Source organism: Rhinatrema bivittatum, chromosome 5 (genome assembly GCF_901001135.1).
Source record: "Rhinatrema bivittatum chromosome 5, aRhiBiv1.1, whole genome shotgun sequence".
Classification (NCBI taxonomy): Eukaryota; Metazoa; Chordata; class Amphibia; order Gymnophiona; family Rhinatrematidae; genus Rhinatrema; species Rhinatrema bivittatum.
Window position 1 is genome coordinate 10919105 of NC_042619.1, and position 18372 is coordinate 10937476.

Here is an 18372-nt window from a genome sequence, read left to right on the forward strand (position 1 = left end):
CTCTCATGCACTCATGCAGGTGCTCTCTCTCTCTCACACACACATAAAGGCTCTCTCATTCTCATTCATACATGCAACAGCTCACTCTCATGCACTCATGCAGGTGCTCTCTCTCTCTCATATACATGAAGGCTCTCTTGTTCTCATACACACATGCAGGAGCTCACTCTCATGCACTCATGCATGTGCTCTCTCTCTCTCTCATACACATGAAGGCTCTCTTGTTCTCATACACACATGCAGCAAATCACGCTCATGCACTCATGCAGGTGCTCTCTCTCTCTCTCTCTCTCTCTCATACATACAGGCTTTAACTCATTCAAACATGCAGGTGCTGGCCGTCAACCTTTCCTGCCGGAGACGCCGCTCCGTTGAAGATTCTTTTCCTGCTTACCTGTTGGCCCCTGACATCGGAGGGAGGAGCCATCTCAGATGCCCATAACATCGGCGTCTGAACGGTGAGGACTTGCCGCTGACCTATGCCTGCCGGAACAGGCAGACGCCACTCCGTTGAAGATTCTTTTCCTGCTTACCTGCTGGCCCCTGACATCGGAGGGAGGAGCCATCTCAGACGCCCATAACATCGGCGTCTGAGCGGTGAGGACTTGCTACTGCCCTTTGCCTGCCAGAGCAGGCAGACGCCGCTCTGTTGAAAATTCTTTTTTTGATTACCTGCTGGCCCCTGACGTCGGAGGGAGGAGCCATCTCAGAAGCCCATAACATCGGCGTCTGTACGGCGTGATATCACCGTCGGCGCCTCGCCAAAGCCGCACGCCTAAGGGGCCCGTGGCTTTGCCTGGCTTCGCCTGGATTGCCGGGGATTGCCGGGGGAATTACAATTTGTTGAATATCAGCGGTCAACGAAACCTGGAGGAATTGGAACTGATTGTGTCACCAAGAAGACCAGACCAGTCATTGAGGTACATTTTTCTTTATTCATCCTGGTTATAATTCCTCTTGGTAATGCCACATACCAAGAGGAAAGCAAAATCAAGAGAGACTTCCTCTCTTGTGATAATCAACCAGGTATTCAGAATCTTTTTGCGAGAATTATATTGTTGACACCAGGAAGTGAAGTCGCTGGAGGCTCTGGCCAGGAGCAGGGTCAAAGTCCCTTGACTTACAAAACATCTTTGAGCCCTGGTGCCCCAATAACACCTGAGCCGCCAACAGGAAAAAGAGGAGGAGAAATTATTTTTGAGGATCCCAAATTAAACTTGGCTTTTTCACCATTTTGTGATCAGAGGGGGGGTAGGAAGTATCAATCTCCCCCCGTTGAATCCTGGAATTCAAGTTTCAGGAGACAAAATCAAAAAAACTAGTTTTCAACAAATACAACCTGTGACAGCTCCTAAGGAGAAGGGGATGGAAGGAAGTCAGGGAGGAGCGATGATTGACATACCTGGAATAACTCCTACTAAGTTTACTTTGGAAGAAATAGGAAGTATGATATTTTCTATGCAGAAATCAATTAATGATATGGCTAAGATGGTTCAAGATGTCCTGAGTAATAACAAGATATTGCAGATAAAAGTTGAAAAGATAGATGGTTTAGTTAATACCTTGGGAGTTAGAATTGATGAGATTGAAAAAGTCCAAGTAAATTTAATTAAATCAGAAAAAATCCAATTAGACAAATTAGAACAATTGGAAAATCAAATTAGAAAAGCCAATCTTAGGGCCTCATTTTCTAAAGTATCGCAGGCCTGCGATACTTTAGAAGATGAGGGGCGGGGGGCCGAATCGGGGGGCGGGCCTGCACTAGCCAGCAGCGATCGCACCGTCGCGGTGTGATCGCTGCTGGTTTCGCACCCAATAGTGCCAACATAGGAGGTGTAGCTATTGGGAGCGAAAGCAGACGCGAAAAGGGCCTTACCTTTTCGCTGTCCACGGCATCGGCGCAGAGTCGGCCCCAGTGATGCCCGACTCCTCCTCTTCCGGGGCTGACTCCACCCGACTCCGCCCCCATGCTGGTATCACACGTGATAAGGGACTTTTCGCATGTGAAAGGTCCCTTATCGCATGCGAGCGGCTTGGAAAATGAGGCCCTTAGAGTCTTAAATTTTCCAAAGACTCATTTAATATCACCTAAGGAACTATTTAAAAGTTATCTGGTAAATGTGTTGAAATATACAGATACAACTTTACCTGCAATATCCAGAATTTATTATATCTCCCAACCTTATTGTTTGGGAGGTATACAAGATCAAGAATAGGGAGATCAAAAAGAAGATTTAAATCTGTCAGAACTTTTAGAAAAGTCGTCTGATATGGAAATAAAGACACAAGCTACATTAATTGTGCAATTCACATTTATATCCGAGGGAGATTCTGCTCTTAGACTTTATTTCAAGTATCAAAACTCCAGATTTCATGGCCAGTTAATCAGGATTTTTTCTGATATTTCCTGTGATACACAGTTAAGAAGAAAGGAGTTTTTATCTATGAGAGATAAGGTAATTCAACGGGGGGCTAAATTTCTTTTACGATTTCCATGCCGTTGTATAATTGTATATCAAAATATGAGGTATGTGTTTAATCAACCTGATCAACTTCGTTCATACCTTGAATCCTAATCCTAGATTAATTAGGCCTCTCATACTTCCTTTATGTGGAAGATGTTCAAATTGTATTACCTATTAAAGATAACATCAACAGTACATTGTCACAATGGGAACTATATCTATTTGATATTAACAACATCTTATCTCAAATGGTACTATCACTCAATCATAACAAAACAGAGTTTATTTTTCTCTCCAAAAAGTTATCACCACCACCTATAGATCCATCAATATTCCCTAATTATAAAATATCCATGGCAGTTAGGGACCTTGGAATTACCTTAGATAAAGAACTTAATTTCAAAATTCACATCAAAAATCTAATTAAAGAAGATTTTTATAAACTTCAAATTCTGAGAAAACTGAAACCTTTACTGCACCCCCCAGACTTTAGAACAGTACTACAAGCCGTCATTTTTGCAAAATTAGACTATTGCAACTTCATCTTAATAGGTTTGCCTGCTTCCACAATTAAACCTCTTCAACTGCTTCAAAATGCTGCCGCTAGATCCTTATCAAATTGTAGAAAATTTGAACATATCACTCCAATCTTGCACCAATTACATTGGCTTCCCATCAATTTTAGATCACAGTATAAGATAATTATGCTTATTCATAAAGCGTTATACAATGATTACTCATCTTTTTATTTTATTTATTTAAGGTTTTTATATACCGGCATTCATGATACAATCATATCATGCTGGTTTACAGTTAAACAGGGGGGTGCATAATAAACTAAAAACTGGAACTTGTGTGATGAAAGAATGCAGTTACAATGAACAGGGATGATCAAACTAGGAGAAGAGAGAAATACAATAGGAAAAATTAACATCAGAGAGAGTTATTTACAATGAACTGAAATGGCTGCATTATAGATGTTGATGGGGTGAGATTTAGGTGGAGTCCGGAAATGCATGTTTAAACAGCCAAGTCTTAAGTCTTGGTTACCACTATATCAATGTATTTCTACTAGAAATCTTCGTTCAACAAACACTGTTCCCACCAGCAAAAAAATTCTCAAAACAGCTACTATGAACAGGGCCCCTTCTATAATTAGTCCTACTCTATGGAACTCCCTACCATCGCCACTAAGGACTGATCCTTCCACACCTACCTTTAGACAAATCTCAAAACATGGCTTTTTCTCAAAGCTTTCCCCCAACAAATACAATAGATTTCATCCCATATCCAATTCACTGGACTCAACACTCAAGCTATGGAACTCTCACCTGAAAACGATCAACCATCACCTTTCAAGCCTCAACCTGGTGCTCAACACATCCAAGACAGAACTATTGCTAATCTCCCCAGAAGGCAGTCCCTTCCATCACCAAATGCAATCCAACATACAAATATCCCACGCTAGAGATCTCGGAGTCATAATTGATAGTCACTTGAACCTAAAGCAATTTATAAAACACACCACAAAGGAGTGCTTATACAAGCTACAAGTACTCAAAAAACTCAAACCGCTCCTATTCCATTATGACTTCAGATCTGTCCTCCAAGCCATTCTGTTCTCCAAAATTGACTACTGCAAATCCATCTTGCAAGGTCTCCCGGCTTCTACTATAAACCCCCTCCAGTTGCTCCAAAATGCAGCGGTGAGAATTTTGACGAATACCAATCGGAGAGCGCATATCTCTCCTATTCTAAAAGATCTTCACTGGCTTCCAGTAAACTTCAGAATTCTCCATAAATCACTGACAATTATCCACAAAAATATTCACCATCAGACCCCTCTTGATCTACTACACCCTCTCAAATTGCACTCGATGGCCAGACCCTTAAGGGATGCCTACAAGGGATTTTTACATGTTCCTCCAATCAAATTTGCACACCACTCAAATATCAGAGACAGGACATTCTCTGTCATAGGTCCCTCCATCTGGAACGCCATGCCTCTGGACCTCAGGCAGGAAACTTGTCTACTAACTTTCAAAAATAAAGACATGGCTGTTCTGCCGAGCCTTCCCCGCCACTAGCCCAACAGACTGACCTAGAATTGTCCCATCACTTATGTAAATAAACAAACGCTAAATTACACTCACAAATTATCATGAGGTCGGCTCCTTGCCTCCCTCCCATACTTTATTGTATGTAGTACTTTATCTTCGTTCTCCCTTTCTTTTTTCCTACTCCCAGTTAAGGCATCCTTGTTATAATGTAACTTTATGCTCCTTTTAAATTGTCTCTTGTTGAATGGTTGGTTATAGTTACTACTTAGTTCGATGTAAACCGAGTTGATTTGATTTGTATCAAGAAAGTCGGTATATAAAAGCCTTTAATAAATAAATAAATAAATAAATCCCCTTATCTATGGTTTTTTCCTTTTATTTTCATGAGATACTGAAATTTGTGTGACAATGATAGGTTATTGCTTTATATAGATCTATTTTTAATCTATAGGCATTTTTTTTTATATCTGGTGTTTCTTAGTTCCATGTTATGTTTTTGAACTGTTTTACTGTATTATGTCCTCAATAGTGTTTGATGACAATTTGTTTCAATGTAAACCGATGTGATATTTTGAATTGAATGTCGGTATAAAAAAGCAAATAAATAAATAAATAGATCCTCCTTAGTAATTAACTTGGGGAAAATAGTTAAATATGGTTTTGACACCAATGTTGGTGTTAAATTTCTTTCTGTATCTGCTCTTTTTTTTATCCTCCAGACGCTATAATTTCTTATAATCGAATTCCCAAGGTTTTCACAGAATGTATGTGTAAAAATACTAGATACTTGGTGTTTCTTATTAATAATATGGTGGATACAAGCTGTGTAATATCTTTTTGAAATTGAAAAGTTAATAAAAATAAAATTTAAAAAACCCCAAAAAACAAACATGCAGGAGCTCACTCTCATTCACTCATGCAGGCGCTCTCTCTCTCTCTCATACACATGAAGGCTCTCTCGTTTGCATACACACATTTATTTCACATTTTTCTATACCGAGCTTCATGGTTGAATACCATATCAGAAGGAGCTCGCTCTCATGCACTCATGCAGGTGCTCTCTCTCTCTCATACACATGAAGGCTCTCTCATTCTCATACACACATGCAGGCTCTTACTCATACAAACATGCAGGTGCTCTCTCTCTCATACAGATGAAGTCTCTCTTATTCTCATAGACACATGCAGGAGCTCACTCTCATGCACTCAAGCAAGTGCTCTCTCTCTCACACACATATGTAGGCTCACTGTTTCTCATGCACACATTCAGGCTCACAAACATGCACTCATGCATGTGTTTTCTTCCTCTCTCTCTCTCATACATATGAAGGCTCTCTCATTCTCATACACACATGCAGGAGCTCACGCTCATGCACTCATGTAGGTGCTCATGTAGGTGCTCTCTCTCTCTCATATACATGCAGGTTCACACTCATGCAGGGGCTCTCTCTCTCTCATACACAAGAAGACTCTCTCATTCTCATAGACACATGCAGGAGCTCACACTCATGCACTCATACAGGTGCTCTCTTTCTCTCATATACATGCGGGCTCTCACTTATACAAACAAGCAGGCTCTCACTCATACATACATGCAGATGCTTTCTCTCTCACACATACATGCAGGATCTCACTCATACAGCCATGCAGATGCTCTCTCTCTCTCGCTCTCTCACACATATGGAGGCTCTCTCTGTTTTTCATGCACACATTCAGGTTCACACAAACAGGCTCTTCTAACACTCTTGCAGACACTCTGTCTTTCATGCACACATGCAGGTTCTCCCCTCTCTCTCATGGACACAGAGGCACTCTCCCTCATGTATGCACACATGCAGATGTTCTCTCTCATTAACACATACCTTAGACCACCTCCTTTCTGCTGGGCCTTGGTCACGGCAGTTGTGTTCCTTATTTACTGCTGGAGTTCAGGTAGGATGAGGTCAATGCTTCTGGTGGCCTGGTAACTGCCAGATGTATCGTTCTTCCAGACATGTAATTCTTTTTCTTCAGACCACAGAGAGCAGCAGGTAGAGCTCCATCATGGCCCCGTCAAGCCATTCATCAAGTCGTGGTGGGTGGAGCTCCATTGCAGCCCCAACGAGCTCTTCTTCCAAGCTACCCCCTCAGCAGATCACATGACCAGTGCAACCAGCCCATTGGGGCTTGTCCAACCCTTGATAAGCCAATCTGCCCCTGCCCCTTTGTTTTTATTTTTTGAGGTATGTTTATCCATGAATACTGCTTAAATAAGGCTGTTTTAATTAATTTTAAATTGGAAAAGGAAATTAAACATTAAGTTAATATATATGGTGCAGAAGAACTATGCCTGCTCCCAACCTTGGTATATGATCATTTGTTATTGTCTAAATGTTCTATATAAATCTATGGTGTGATCGACCTATTTCAAAGGAACATTTGACAAGTCATTTCCAGAATCACTCCATAAATAATCAAAATAGGTAATTCTATTCATACATTTGATAACGTTGTTCTATTGAATTTTTTAGGACCAAATTCATAACTTGTATGTGTTTCTCATTTTTAGTTGTCTTCAACATTACCCATGTGTGCTGTGAACACACTCTGTAAATTATGCAATTATCAAGTAATATTTGCCCTTACATTTTTAAATTTGGCTTAATCTCTAAACTGAATATTTTGTATGTTTTTCTCTGTTCTTAACAAAAACACGCAATATGTTGTCTCCTTCGTTTATTGTGTCATTTTATGTATATGTATTATTTAGTTTATACAAACAGATTTTTAATGTAAAACGTTTTTACATTGGGTTGTTTTATATCATTTTAAAAGTATATATTTATTATTTTATAGATCCCCTGATGCAGCCGAAAGGGCGAAACACGGCCAGAGTCGGGCGGGCATTGTTGTATTGAATAAGGTTACTTTCCAAGGCATCGGCTTGTTTTTGTTTTTTCTCACATCCGTGGCTTGTTCATTCCCATTTTCAATTTACCTCCACCTATGATTCAGGTAACTTTTTTGGCCACCAATCCTGCGGCCAATGCTCAGTATGTCCTTTTACTTTCTCCACCACTATTTTTGAACATCCTTCCACGCACAAAAAATTCCTTTAAGATTTTCAACTACCTGTCAGTCACGAGGAGTAATCTATGTGATTTTGTGCCCCTGCCCGAAACTATATGTAGGAAAAACCACGAGACAGATATGCACACGTATCATTGAACACCGATCCAATATTCGTACTGGTCGTGAAACTGCCCCTGTAGTCTCCCATTGGCAAACAGCTGGACACACTGAGGATGACCTAAGATTCCTTGTGATCGATACGCTTCATCCGCCTAGTCGGGGAGGTAATTTCTCCGAAATGCTTACCCGAAGAGAACAGAAGTGGATTTTTATACTTAATAGCCTGCATCCAGCAGGATTAAATAATGAGATTGAATGGCAGTATTTTTTATAATCAGCTAAATGTATCTATATTCTTTTGATTCCTTCATTGTTCTCCTCGGTAAATGTAGTGGTGTCCCATTTTGATTGGCTAAGCTCCTTTGCGTTCTGATTGGTGGTTCAAATCGCGCCAAAATTCCCCTTTTAAACGCAGTGTTTAGTCTGGCCGCCCGCCCTCCTCGCTGCTTGAGCTGTATGAATTCCACAGCTGTCTTGAAGGTATGTGTCTCGGCACCAATAGATACATTTTGTACCCTTAGTTTGGTCCTCTCTTATACATTTATGTATTATTGTTCTTTTTCCCTTTTAGCCTTTATTGTAATTACAGACTGTCCCTCCCGACGCAGCCTACGGGCGAAACACGGGGTCCGTGTCGGGGGACCCTGAAACAGTCATCCGATTGTGCATGTTTTTGAAAGTTGGAGTGGCGACTTTGAACATTTAAAATAAATAATTTTGATGAAGATTAAAATTGGACCTTCATTGTTCTTTGCACTCCTTTGTGGACGATATATTGATTGTGGAGTGCAACCAGCTCCTTCTCTTATATTTGGATATCTCCGGTGTTTACTGGGGCTTGTATGAATGGGTACTTCAGCTGACGACCATACATTCAGCTATTCCGAAGAGGCCTTTCAGGCCGTTTTGACTGACACTCCGTTCTTCTCGGAAGTAGCCGCACCGGCTCCCAGTGTCTCCTGGACTGACGTAATAAATCTGCAGAAGCGATTAACCCGTGCCGAGTTGCACGGTCTGACACTTATCGAATACTGTAGAGTTAAACGCATTCCAAGAGGACTGCGAGTTCAAAAAGCACCGCGGCTCCACACTGAAAATAAAGATTTCTTAACAAGATGGACACAGATCTTGAACAAATGCTCGTTCGATCTGATGGTACTCATTATTGAGACCACCAAACCATTGTTAATATCTTTACGTGAAGAGTTGAACGAGCAACTGGACAGTATAAAGAACTCAACACCTGTGGATGCTTTTGAGCAACAGTTAATTGAGTTTAATAAGAACTTGGAAAAATTTAGAAACGAATTGAAAGTAGCAAAATTTAAAAAGTTTCAACGTGACGAAACTGATTATTCGAAAGGATACGTCTATTCATGGACCAACACACCACGAAGAAAAGTGACTTTTGCAAATTCTTCCTCCGATGATTCCTCGGGCGAAGATGCAGCAATTCCATTACATCGAGAAGACGCAGCCTCTATGTTCCCTCCAGCCATGCTGCCACATCAATCTGCAGTTTCATCTTTTTTCTCACAACCCTTACTGCAACAGCCACAACCACAGCCGGTGTCAACAATTGCACAGGCTTTTTTAGACCCTCAGCCATCCGGGAAACCATCCCGGAACCCCAGATATCGGGGTCGAGCACAAGCCTCACAGAACTCACGTATCACTCGCAACACGCGACAACAACCTGTTCCGGACCCCTGGCTGTAACATCACCATCTTCAGTACCAGTGTTCAATTTATCATGTCATTCATTATCTCAATATGAACTATCTGTTTTGGAGAAAGGACTTTCTTTTGTTCCCACTATTCCATTTAATGCATTTAATTTACAAGTTTTTCTGTTTCGATTTTTTCGCATGCTACGTATAAAACAATTTTTTGCTAATTCCCCATCAGCAGGGGATATGTCAATAATAAAAAGAAAGTCGAGATGGCTTCCTCCGGGACCAATTGACCCTGTATTAATTACATTTGAAAAATTGGTACAGAATGATATTCAAAAGTTGCCACTTAAACCGAAAGTAAAGCATTTTAACATGTCTAAAAATGAAAAATTAGCAATTACATCTTTGTCCTCCGACCCTAATATTATTGTGAAACCAGCTGATAAGGGTGGGGGAATAGTGGTGTTGAACACTATCGATTACAAGGATGAAATTCTTCGCCAATTATCCGACACCAATTTTTATATTCCACTAACCGTTGATCCCACTCAGGAATTAAGGGAATTGATTAAAAATATTGTTCAGGACGCATTAGATTCACATCAGCTTACTTCTCGTGAGGCCAATTTTTTGCAAACAGATCATCCTATCACTCCAACTTTTTATATTCTCCCAAAAATCCACAAATCCCTTGTGAACCCTCCTGGACGGCCCATAGTCGCGGGCATAGGATCTATTCTGGAACCTCTATCACAATTTATAGATGTCTTTTTGAAACCTCAAGTTCCTCAGAGTCGTTCCTATGTCCGTGACTCTAATCACTTCATCACAATCATTGAGAATCTTCCTCCATTTTCAGACACATGTTATCTGGTAAGTTTGGATATAGTTTCCCTATATTCCAATATTCCCCAGAATGAGGCACTGTTATTGGTAGAACATATCTTGAGCTCTCGCCCTCCACATCGCATCTCCACTCAATTTCTAATTTCTATAGCACGTCTGGCTCTTACTAGGAATTTTTTTCAATTTCAGGATACCTTATATCAGCAGGTTAAAGGGACAGCCATGGGGGCTACTATGGCCCCCAGTCTGGCATGTCTATACGTCAGTAAGTTTGAGGAAGAAGTTATTTACACCTCTTCACATTTCCAATTTATTAAAGCATGGTACCGTTACATAGATGACATTTTTCTGATTTGGACAGGTACAAATATGCAATTTTATTATTTTCTGGATTGGCTTAATCAAAGTAATCCCCACTTAAAATTCAACCACTGTATCAATTCCACGACCATTTCATTTCTAGATATACAAATTCAATTTAAGGAAGGTTCATTCAGCACATCTATCTATCGTAAGAGCACGGACCGTAACACTCTGTTACGTTTTGACAGCCATCACCCTACCCCCTTAAAAATGAACATTCCAGCCGGGCAGTTACTCTGGCTTCGACGCCTCTGTTCATCAAAAAATGACTTTATCACACAAGCTAAGCAGATGATGCTCCGGTTTGAGGAGAGGGGGTACCCTCACCGGGTCCTCCAGAAAGCTTTTAAGAGAGCATTATATGTTAACCGTGATCTGCTTTTTCTTTCACAATCCACAACAGAGGATTCGTGCATTAATTGTATTTTGCCCTTTTCTACCCATGTGTACACCATTACCTCTATTCTTAAACGTCACTGGTCTATGCTCTCTTTACATGAAATCTTCAACCATCCCTTACGTTTTTCCTTTTGCAGGGGAAAAATTTTGAGAAATATGCTTGTTCATTCCCATTTTCAATTTACCTCCACCTATGATTCAGGTAACTTTTTTGGCCACCAATCCTGCGGCCAATGCTCAGTATGTCCTTTTACTTTCTCCACCACTATTTTTGAACATCCTTCCACGCACAAAAAATTTCCTTTAAGATTTTCAACTACCTGTCAGTCACGAGGAGTAATCTATGTGATTTTGTGCCCCTGCCCGAAACTATATGTAGGAAAAACCACGAGACAGATACGCACACGTATCATTGAACACCGATCCAATATTCGTACTGGTCGTGAAACTGCCCCTGTAGTCTCCCATTGGCAAACAGCTGGACACACTGAGGATGACCTAAGATTCCTTGTGATCGATACGCTTCATCCGCCTAGTCGGGGAGGTAATTTCTCCGAAATGCTTACCCGAAGAGAACAGAAGTGGATTTTTATACTTAATAGCCTGCATCCAGCAGGATTAAATAATGAGATTGAATGGCAGTATTTTTTATAATCAGCTAAATGTATCTATATTCTTTTGATTCCTTCATTGTTCTCCTCGGTAAATGTAGTGGTGTCCCATTTTGATTGGCTAAGCTCTTTTGCGTTCTGATTGGTGGTTCAAATCGCGCCAAAATTCCCCTTTTAAACGCAGTGTTTAGTCTGGCCGCCCGCCCTCCTCGCTGCTTGAGCTGTATGAATTCCACAGCTGTCTTGAAGGTATGTGTCTCGGCACCAATAGATACATTTTGTACCCTTAGTTTGTTCCTCTCTTATACATTTATGTATTATTGTTCTTTTTCCCTTTTAGCCTTTATTGTAATTACAGACTGTCCCTCCCGACGCAGCCTACGGGCGAAACACGGGGTCCGTGTCGGGGGACCCTGAAACAGTCATCCGATTGTGCATGTTTTTGAAAGTTGGAGTGGCGACTTTGAACATTTAAAATAAATAATTTTGATGAAGATTAAAATTGGACCTTCATTGTTCTTTGCACTCCTTTGTGGACGATATATTGATTGTGGAGTGCAACCAGCTCCTTCTCTTATATTTGGATGGAAAAAATATTCAACATGCCCATTCAATAATACTGATATTGTAGCCTGGTGATTAGACTATAAGTGCTTGATTACCCAGATCGAAATCTCTCTGCAACCATTCAATCTATGTTATTAACCAAATCTCTTTGTAAAACTTCATGCAAATTAATAAAATAAATTAACACATTGCAAGTCTTGCATGTTCAGTTGCCACTATTGGTCATAAGTCCAGAAACTGTGGTTAATATTTTGTACAGAGAAGTGCAAGAACTGGATTCGTTTCCTTGGGCTTGCCACTAAAGTTGTCTTCACATTCCCAAAGTGCTGAACCGAGTACTTCATATATAGTAACACTTCATATATAGTATCACTAACAAAAAAGCTTTAAAAGAGCTATATTCTGATTTCAGTTGCAGAAGGTCATATCATTAATTGAACTTTACTTATCAGGGAATATGGAAGATAACATTGAAAATACGGAGGATCAATTTTGGTAGTCTAAAAGGAGCCACAAGTGTAGATGTGTGGAGAGAGGTCAAGTCTAAAGGCTCTTTGATAAGAAATGCAGAGGAGAAAAACATTTATCTTGCAGGTAATGATACAGACTAAAGAATCTACTGTTGCGTCAGAGTTGGACCCTTGGGCCGAGATTGAGTTGATGCAACCCATAGGTAGGGACGAACAGGTCTCCACCGTCGGCAGGTGGAGTGGGCTGAAGTTAGAGAATGCTGGAGCTTCACCTATACCAGCCCTCGTTCCCCTCGTTGAGCCTTTGGGTGCCGAGGCCGACAGGACTTATGTGGGCCTCGAGATTAGTTAGTAAAGAGAAGTGGTTCAGCCCAGAGACAGCAGCAATAGGTGCCATAGTCCTACGCTGGACTCGGTTCCATACAAGAACTCAGGCACCAAAGGAACAGAAGGTAACTGTAAGTTAAGCAAAGAAAGGCCGGAGCCTTGTAAGTCCATGTCCAGGGGATAGGCGAGAGAAGGCATCACTGAAAAGCTAGGATTAGAGCTGGCGACAAGCGGAGGTCGTAGCAAGTGATGTAGAACTCTGGACATGGAGAGGTCTGTATCATAGTCAATCAAGGCAATGGTCATGGTGTGGAGAAGGCAGGCATAGTCAAGCAAGGCAATGGTCCGGGACTGGAGATAAGCTGAAGAGTAGTCAGGCATAGCAGAGGTCTGGGGCTGGAGATAAGCTGAAGAATAGTCAGGTGTAGCAGAGTTCCGAGGCTGGAGATAGGCGGAAGAGTAGTCAAACAAAGCAGAGTCAAAATCCAATGAGTCAATCCAACACATAGATGAGATAGGAACAAGGAAGACGGGAACCGGGAACCTCAGGAATCAGGAACACAAAGTAGAGAGGATTCTATATCAGCAACGAGTACTCGGAATATGAGGAGACCTATTGCAAAGGAACACTATGGAGCGAGGCCTGAGCGTATATATGCTGAAGAGTCTGACGTCAGCATCCGGGGCCACGGCCAGGTTCTCGCCATGGGCTCTTTAAATGAGCTAGCAATGTGCAGCGTCAATGGCGGTATCTCTCCGCGAACCACGCAAAGAGGCCCGACGAGCAAGGACACCTTGGCTGGGAACACTGGGGTCCATGGCAGAGCTGGAGGCACCGGAGGTGACCCAAGGTTGGAGCTGGTGGACCACCGCCGCCAGTGAAGAGGAACCAGGAGCTGGAGTCAATGTGAGAAGGTAAGAGGGCCGCGCTGCAGGTCTGCTGCGGGTGGCACGCGTAACATCCACTCATTTATTTGTTTCTATTAAAGTGAAACATAGCTAGCACCCGGGAACGTATCTGTTTGGTTTTCACACCATAGACTATAGGATTGAACATGGGAGGCATAAGGAGGTAAAGATTGGACACAATTACATGAACGTAAAGAGGAATGCTGTGACCAAAACTATGCGTTAAAAATGTAAATAGAGCCAGGATGTAAAAGGTTAGAATGACACAGATGTGGGATCCGCAGGTGCTGAAGGCTTTCATGCGTGCAGCCCAGGTTGGAAGCCTGAAGATCACCCTCAGAATCATGACATAAGACAAGGCAATAAATGTCACATCAAACCCCACAACCAAATTGCCGATAGTCTGTCCATACACAGTGTTGATAAATGTGTCTGCACAGGCAAGTTTGGCAACCATTCCATGCCCACAGTAGGAAAACATGATAATCTTACTGGAACAGAATGGAAGCCTCTTCACAAGAAAGCAAAATGGTATAGAAAATAGCACACCTCTAATTAATATCATCAGTCCTATCCTTATTACGACTGGATTGGATAGAACATTTGAGTGTCTCAAAGGGTTGCAGATTGCCACATAGCGATCGAAGGCTATAGCCAAGATCACTCCTGATTCTATGATGAAGAAACAGTGGATAAAAAACAGCTGGATCAGGCAGGCATCAAAATAGATTTCATTGGAATGGAACCAAAACAGGGCCAGCATTTTAGGTGATACAGAAGTAGATAACACCAGATCAGTGACAGCCAGCATGGAAAGGAAGTAATACATGGGCTCATGAAGGCTCCTCTCAGTTTTTATAATGTACAGAATAATGCAGTTTCCAATACAAGCCATGATGTACATCCCACAGAATGGGATAGAGATCCAGATGTGCGCAGCTTCCAGCCCTGGGATTCCGATGAGGATGAATACTGATGGCTGTCTGTGACTGCCATTCACAGATGACATGATGTCCAGCTGCCTTCAGTTTCCTGTTCGGTATCAGCTCACTTTTATTCCCTGGAAATAAGAAATGTGTGATAGAGGTAAGAAATAAACATGACTGTGAAATCCTGTCTCTTTCTTAACTGCAGTATAAGCATGTGACTTACAGTCCCTCTCTGTCTCTGGGTTTCATTTTGCTTCTGCTCATGAATGTCACTGCAAGCTGGACTTTATCTTAACACAGATTTAGTGCAACTGCACTTTTTTAACTGTTGCTGCAAGCACTCAGACAGCTAATCCACAAAATACTGGCAAAGAAAAATAAATTGTTCAAGGATTAGCCAGCAGCTCTCCCTACCAGTTCATGTATTTCAGCTCCTCAGGTCCTCCTGTTACCTCCCATGGTTCTATAGTTAGAGCTTCTCCTCACGTTTCCAGCTGCCAGTGCAGGTCTAAACCTGCCTCCAATGACTCCAGTGCTTTTCATTTTACGTTTCTTAAATAAGAAAACAAGAACATAAGAACATTCCTTACTGGGTCAGACCAAGGGTCCATCAAGCCCAGCATCCTGTTTCCAACAGTGGCCATTCCAGGCCATAAGAACCTGGCAAATACCCCAAAACTAAGTCTATTCCATTTTACCATTGGTAGTAATAGCAGTGGCTATTTTCCAAGTGAACTTAATTAATAGCAGGTAATGGACTTCTCCTTCAAGAACTTATCCAATCCTTTTTTAAACACGGCTACACTAACTGCACTAACCACATCCTCTGGCAACAAATTCCAGAGTTTAATTATGCATTGAGTGAAAATGAATTTTATCCGATTAGTTTTAAAAGTGCCACATGCTAACTTCATAGTCTTTCTATTATCCAAAAGAGTAAATAACCGATTCACATCTACCTGTTCTAGACCGCTCATGATTTTAAACACCTCTATCATACCCCCCCTCCCCCACAGCCGTCTCTTCTCCAGGCTGAAAAGTCCTAACCTCTTTAGTCTTTCCTCATAGGGGAGCTGTTCCATTCCCCTTACTTATTTATGTATTTATTTATTTATTTACCTATCTATCTATCTATCTATTTATCTACCTATTTATTTGTTTATTTATTTAAGACTTTTATATACTGATAACCGTTTGCACATCGTATTGGTTTACAGGGAATAGGTAACGTTTACAATTAACAAAATGAACTATAAGGAAATAAATGATCTCGGGTAACATTTGTAAGTAACATATTGTAACATAAGGAAATAAATAATAAAGGGTAAACTTTTTCAAAGATAACATATTGTAGTAAAGGGCACGTAAATATTATCGGGTAGTATTTAAAAAAAAAAACTTGTAGCATACCATAAAAAGGGTATGAGGATTGTATGTGTAGAAGTAGGAAATTTAAATTATTATCTATCTGATCTTTCCAAAGCTTACTATATACCTCTGTATACTCTCCAAGTTCTGCCTATCTCCCTGTTTTATTGTATTTCCCTGCTGTTATAAGTTGCATGTAAACTGATATGATGTCTCGCCGAATACCGGTATATAAAAACCCTAAATAAATAAATAAATAAATAAGCAATTAAATAAATAAATAGATAAATAAATAAATAATTAGCTGAGTGGGGGGAGGTAGAAAAGGTGAAAGACAATAGCATATTCTTCAAGGGAGAAAAGGGTAAAGAGGTGTAGTAGAGGAAGTAAGAAAGAAGGGTAGGGGAGGTGGGGGGTAGGGCGCCTTTTTTTGGGGGGGGTGGAGAAGGGGAGAAGGAGAGGATTGGGTGGGGGAGGGATGGCAGGAACAAGGAAAGGGGGATGGACAGTATTAGGGGAAGGCCTGTTTGAAGAGCCATGTTTTAAATTTTGTTTTGAATTTCTGTGTACATGGTTCTAAGCATAGGTCTGGAGGCTTTGTATTCTAGTTTGTGGGACCTACTATCGATAGAGCTCAATCTCTTGTGGAGGAGAGGTGTATGAGTATGAGTTTGGGGGATGGTATGTGTAGGGTACCTTTATAGGCAGATCTTGTGAGTCTATTGGACGAGTGGAAATGGAGGGAGTCATTTAGCCATTGGACTCTGTGTAGGGTCTTGTGTATGATAGAGAGGCTTTTGTAGAGGATACGGTAGGATATGGGGAGCCAATGGAGATCTTTCAGTATGGGTGTAGTGTGATCTTTCCTGTGTGTGTTGGTGAGGATTCGGGCAGCGGCATACTGCAACATTTGTAGGGGTTTGATGGTGGAGGCCGGGAGGCCTAGGAGTAGGGAGTTGCAGTAGTCAATTTTAAAGAATATTATGGCCTGAAGGACTGTACGAAAGTCATTGAGATGTAGTAGAGGTCTTAGTTTCTTGAGGACCTGAAGTTTGAAGTAGCATTCCCTCATGGTGGATTTTATGAATGTTTTTAAGTTCAATTGATTGTCAATGATAATGCCTAGATTTCGCATGTGTTGTGGGAAAGGTGTTGGAGGGGGTTGGGTGTTGGAGTGAGTGTGATTGAAGGGTGAGCGGTTATGGGATATGATGAAAAGTTCAGTTTTTGCAGTGTTAAGTGCGAGGTTGAGATTAGTAAGTAGGTGATTGATTGTGTTTACGATGTTGTCCCAGATTGTTAATGAGGTAGGTAGAGAGTCTGTGATGGGGATGAGAACTTGGACATCATCTACATATAGGAAGTGGGTGAGGCCTAGATCGCAAAAGAGTTGGCAGAGGGGTAACATGTAAATGTTGAAAAGGGTGGAAGATAGGGCAGAGCCTTGTGGTACACCTCGGATTATTTCTATAGGATCGGACTCGAAGGTACCCAATTTGTCGTTGTAGTGTCTATTTTTGAGGTAGGATTCAAACCATAGGAGAGCATTTCCAGATATGCCAATGTTTTAGTAGGATTTTATGACTGATGGTGTCAAATGCTGAAGAGATGTTGAACATTGCTAGGAGGTAGGAATGCCCTTTGTCCATGCCTTTGAAAATAGTGTCAGTGAGGGATAATAGGATTGTCTCTGTGTTGAAGAATTTTTGGAAGCCAAATTGAGATGGGGATAAGATTTTGTATGTTTCCAGGTATTCTGAGAGACGGATGTTGACTACCTTTTCTCTGATTTTGGCTAGGAATGGTAGATTTGAGTTGGGTCGAACATAGGAACATAAGAAATTACCATGTGGGTCAGACCAAGGGTCCATCAAGCCCAGCATTCTATTTCCAACAGAGGCCAAAACCAGGCCACAAGAACCTGGCAATTACCCAAACACTAAGAAGATCCATGCTACTGATGCAATTAATAGCAGTGGCTATTCCCTAAGAAAAATTGATTAATATCCATTAATGGACTTCTCCTCCAAGAACTTATGCAAATCTTTTTTGAACCCAGCTACACTAACTGCACTAACCACTTCCTCTGGCAACACATTCCAGAGCTTTATTGTGCGTTGAGTGAAAAAGAATTTTCTCCAATTAGTCTTAAATGTGCTACTTGCTAACTTCATGGAATGCCCCCTAGTCCTTCTATTATTCGTAAGTGTA

General features: G+C 41.2%; 1 protein-coding gene across 1 annotated transcript; it reads right to left on the reverse strand.

Moving 5' to 3' along the window:
* Positions 1-13925: 13925 nt before the first annotated feature.
* Positions 13926-14879, reverse strand: LOC115091668 (olfactory receptor 52R1-like). The gene has a single exon (XM_029601832.1). The coding sequence runs from the start codon at positions 14871-14873 to the stop codon at positions 13926-13928; it is 948 nt and encodes a 315-aa protein (XP_029457692.1). The 5' UTR covers positions 14874-14879.
* Positions 14880-18372: the final 3493 nt, after the last annotated feature.

What these genes read in the sequence shown, in the direction of transcription:
- LOC115091668 (XM_029601832.1), bottom strand. Translation starts at nt 14,873, where the DNA reads ATGTCATCTGTGAATGGCAGTCACAGACAGCCATCAGTATTCATCCTC.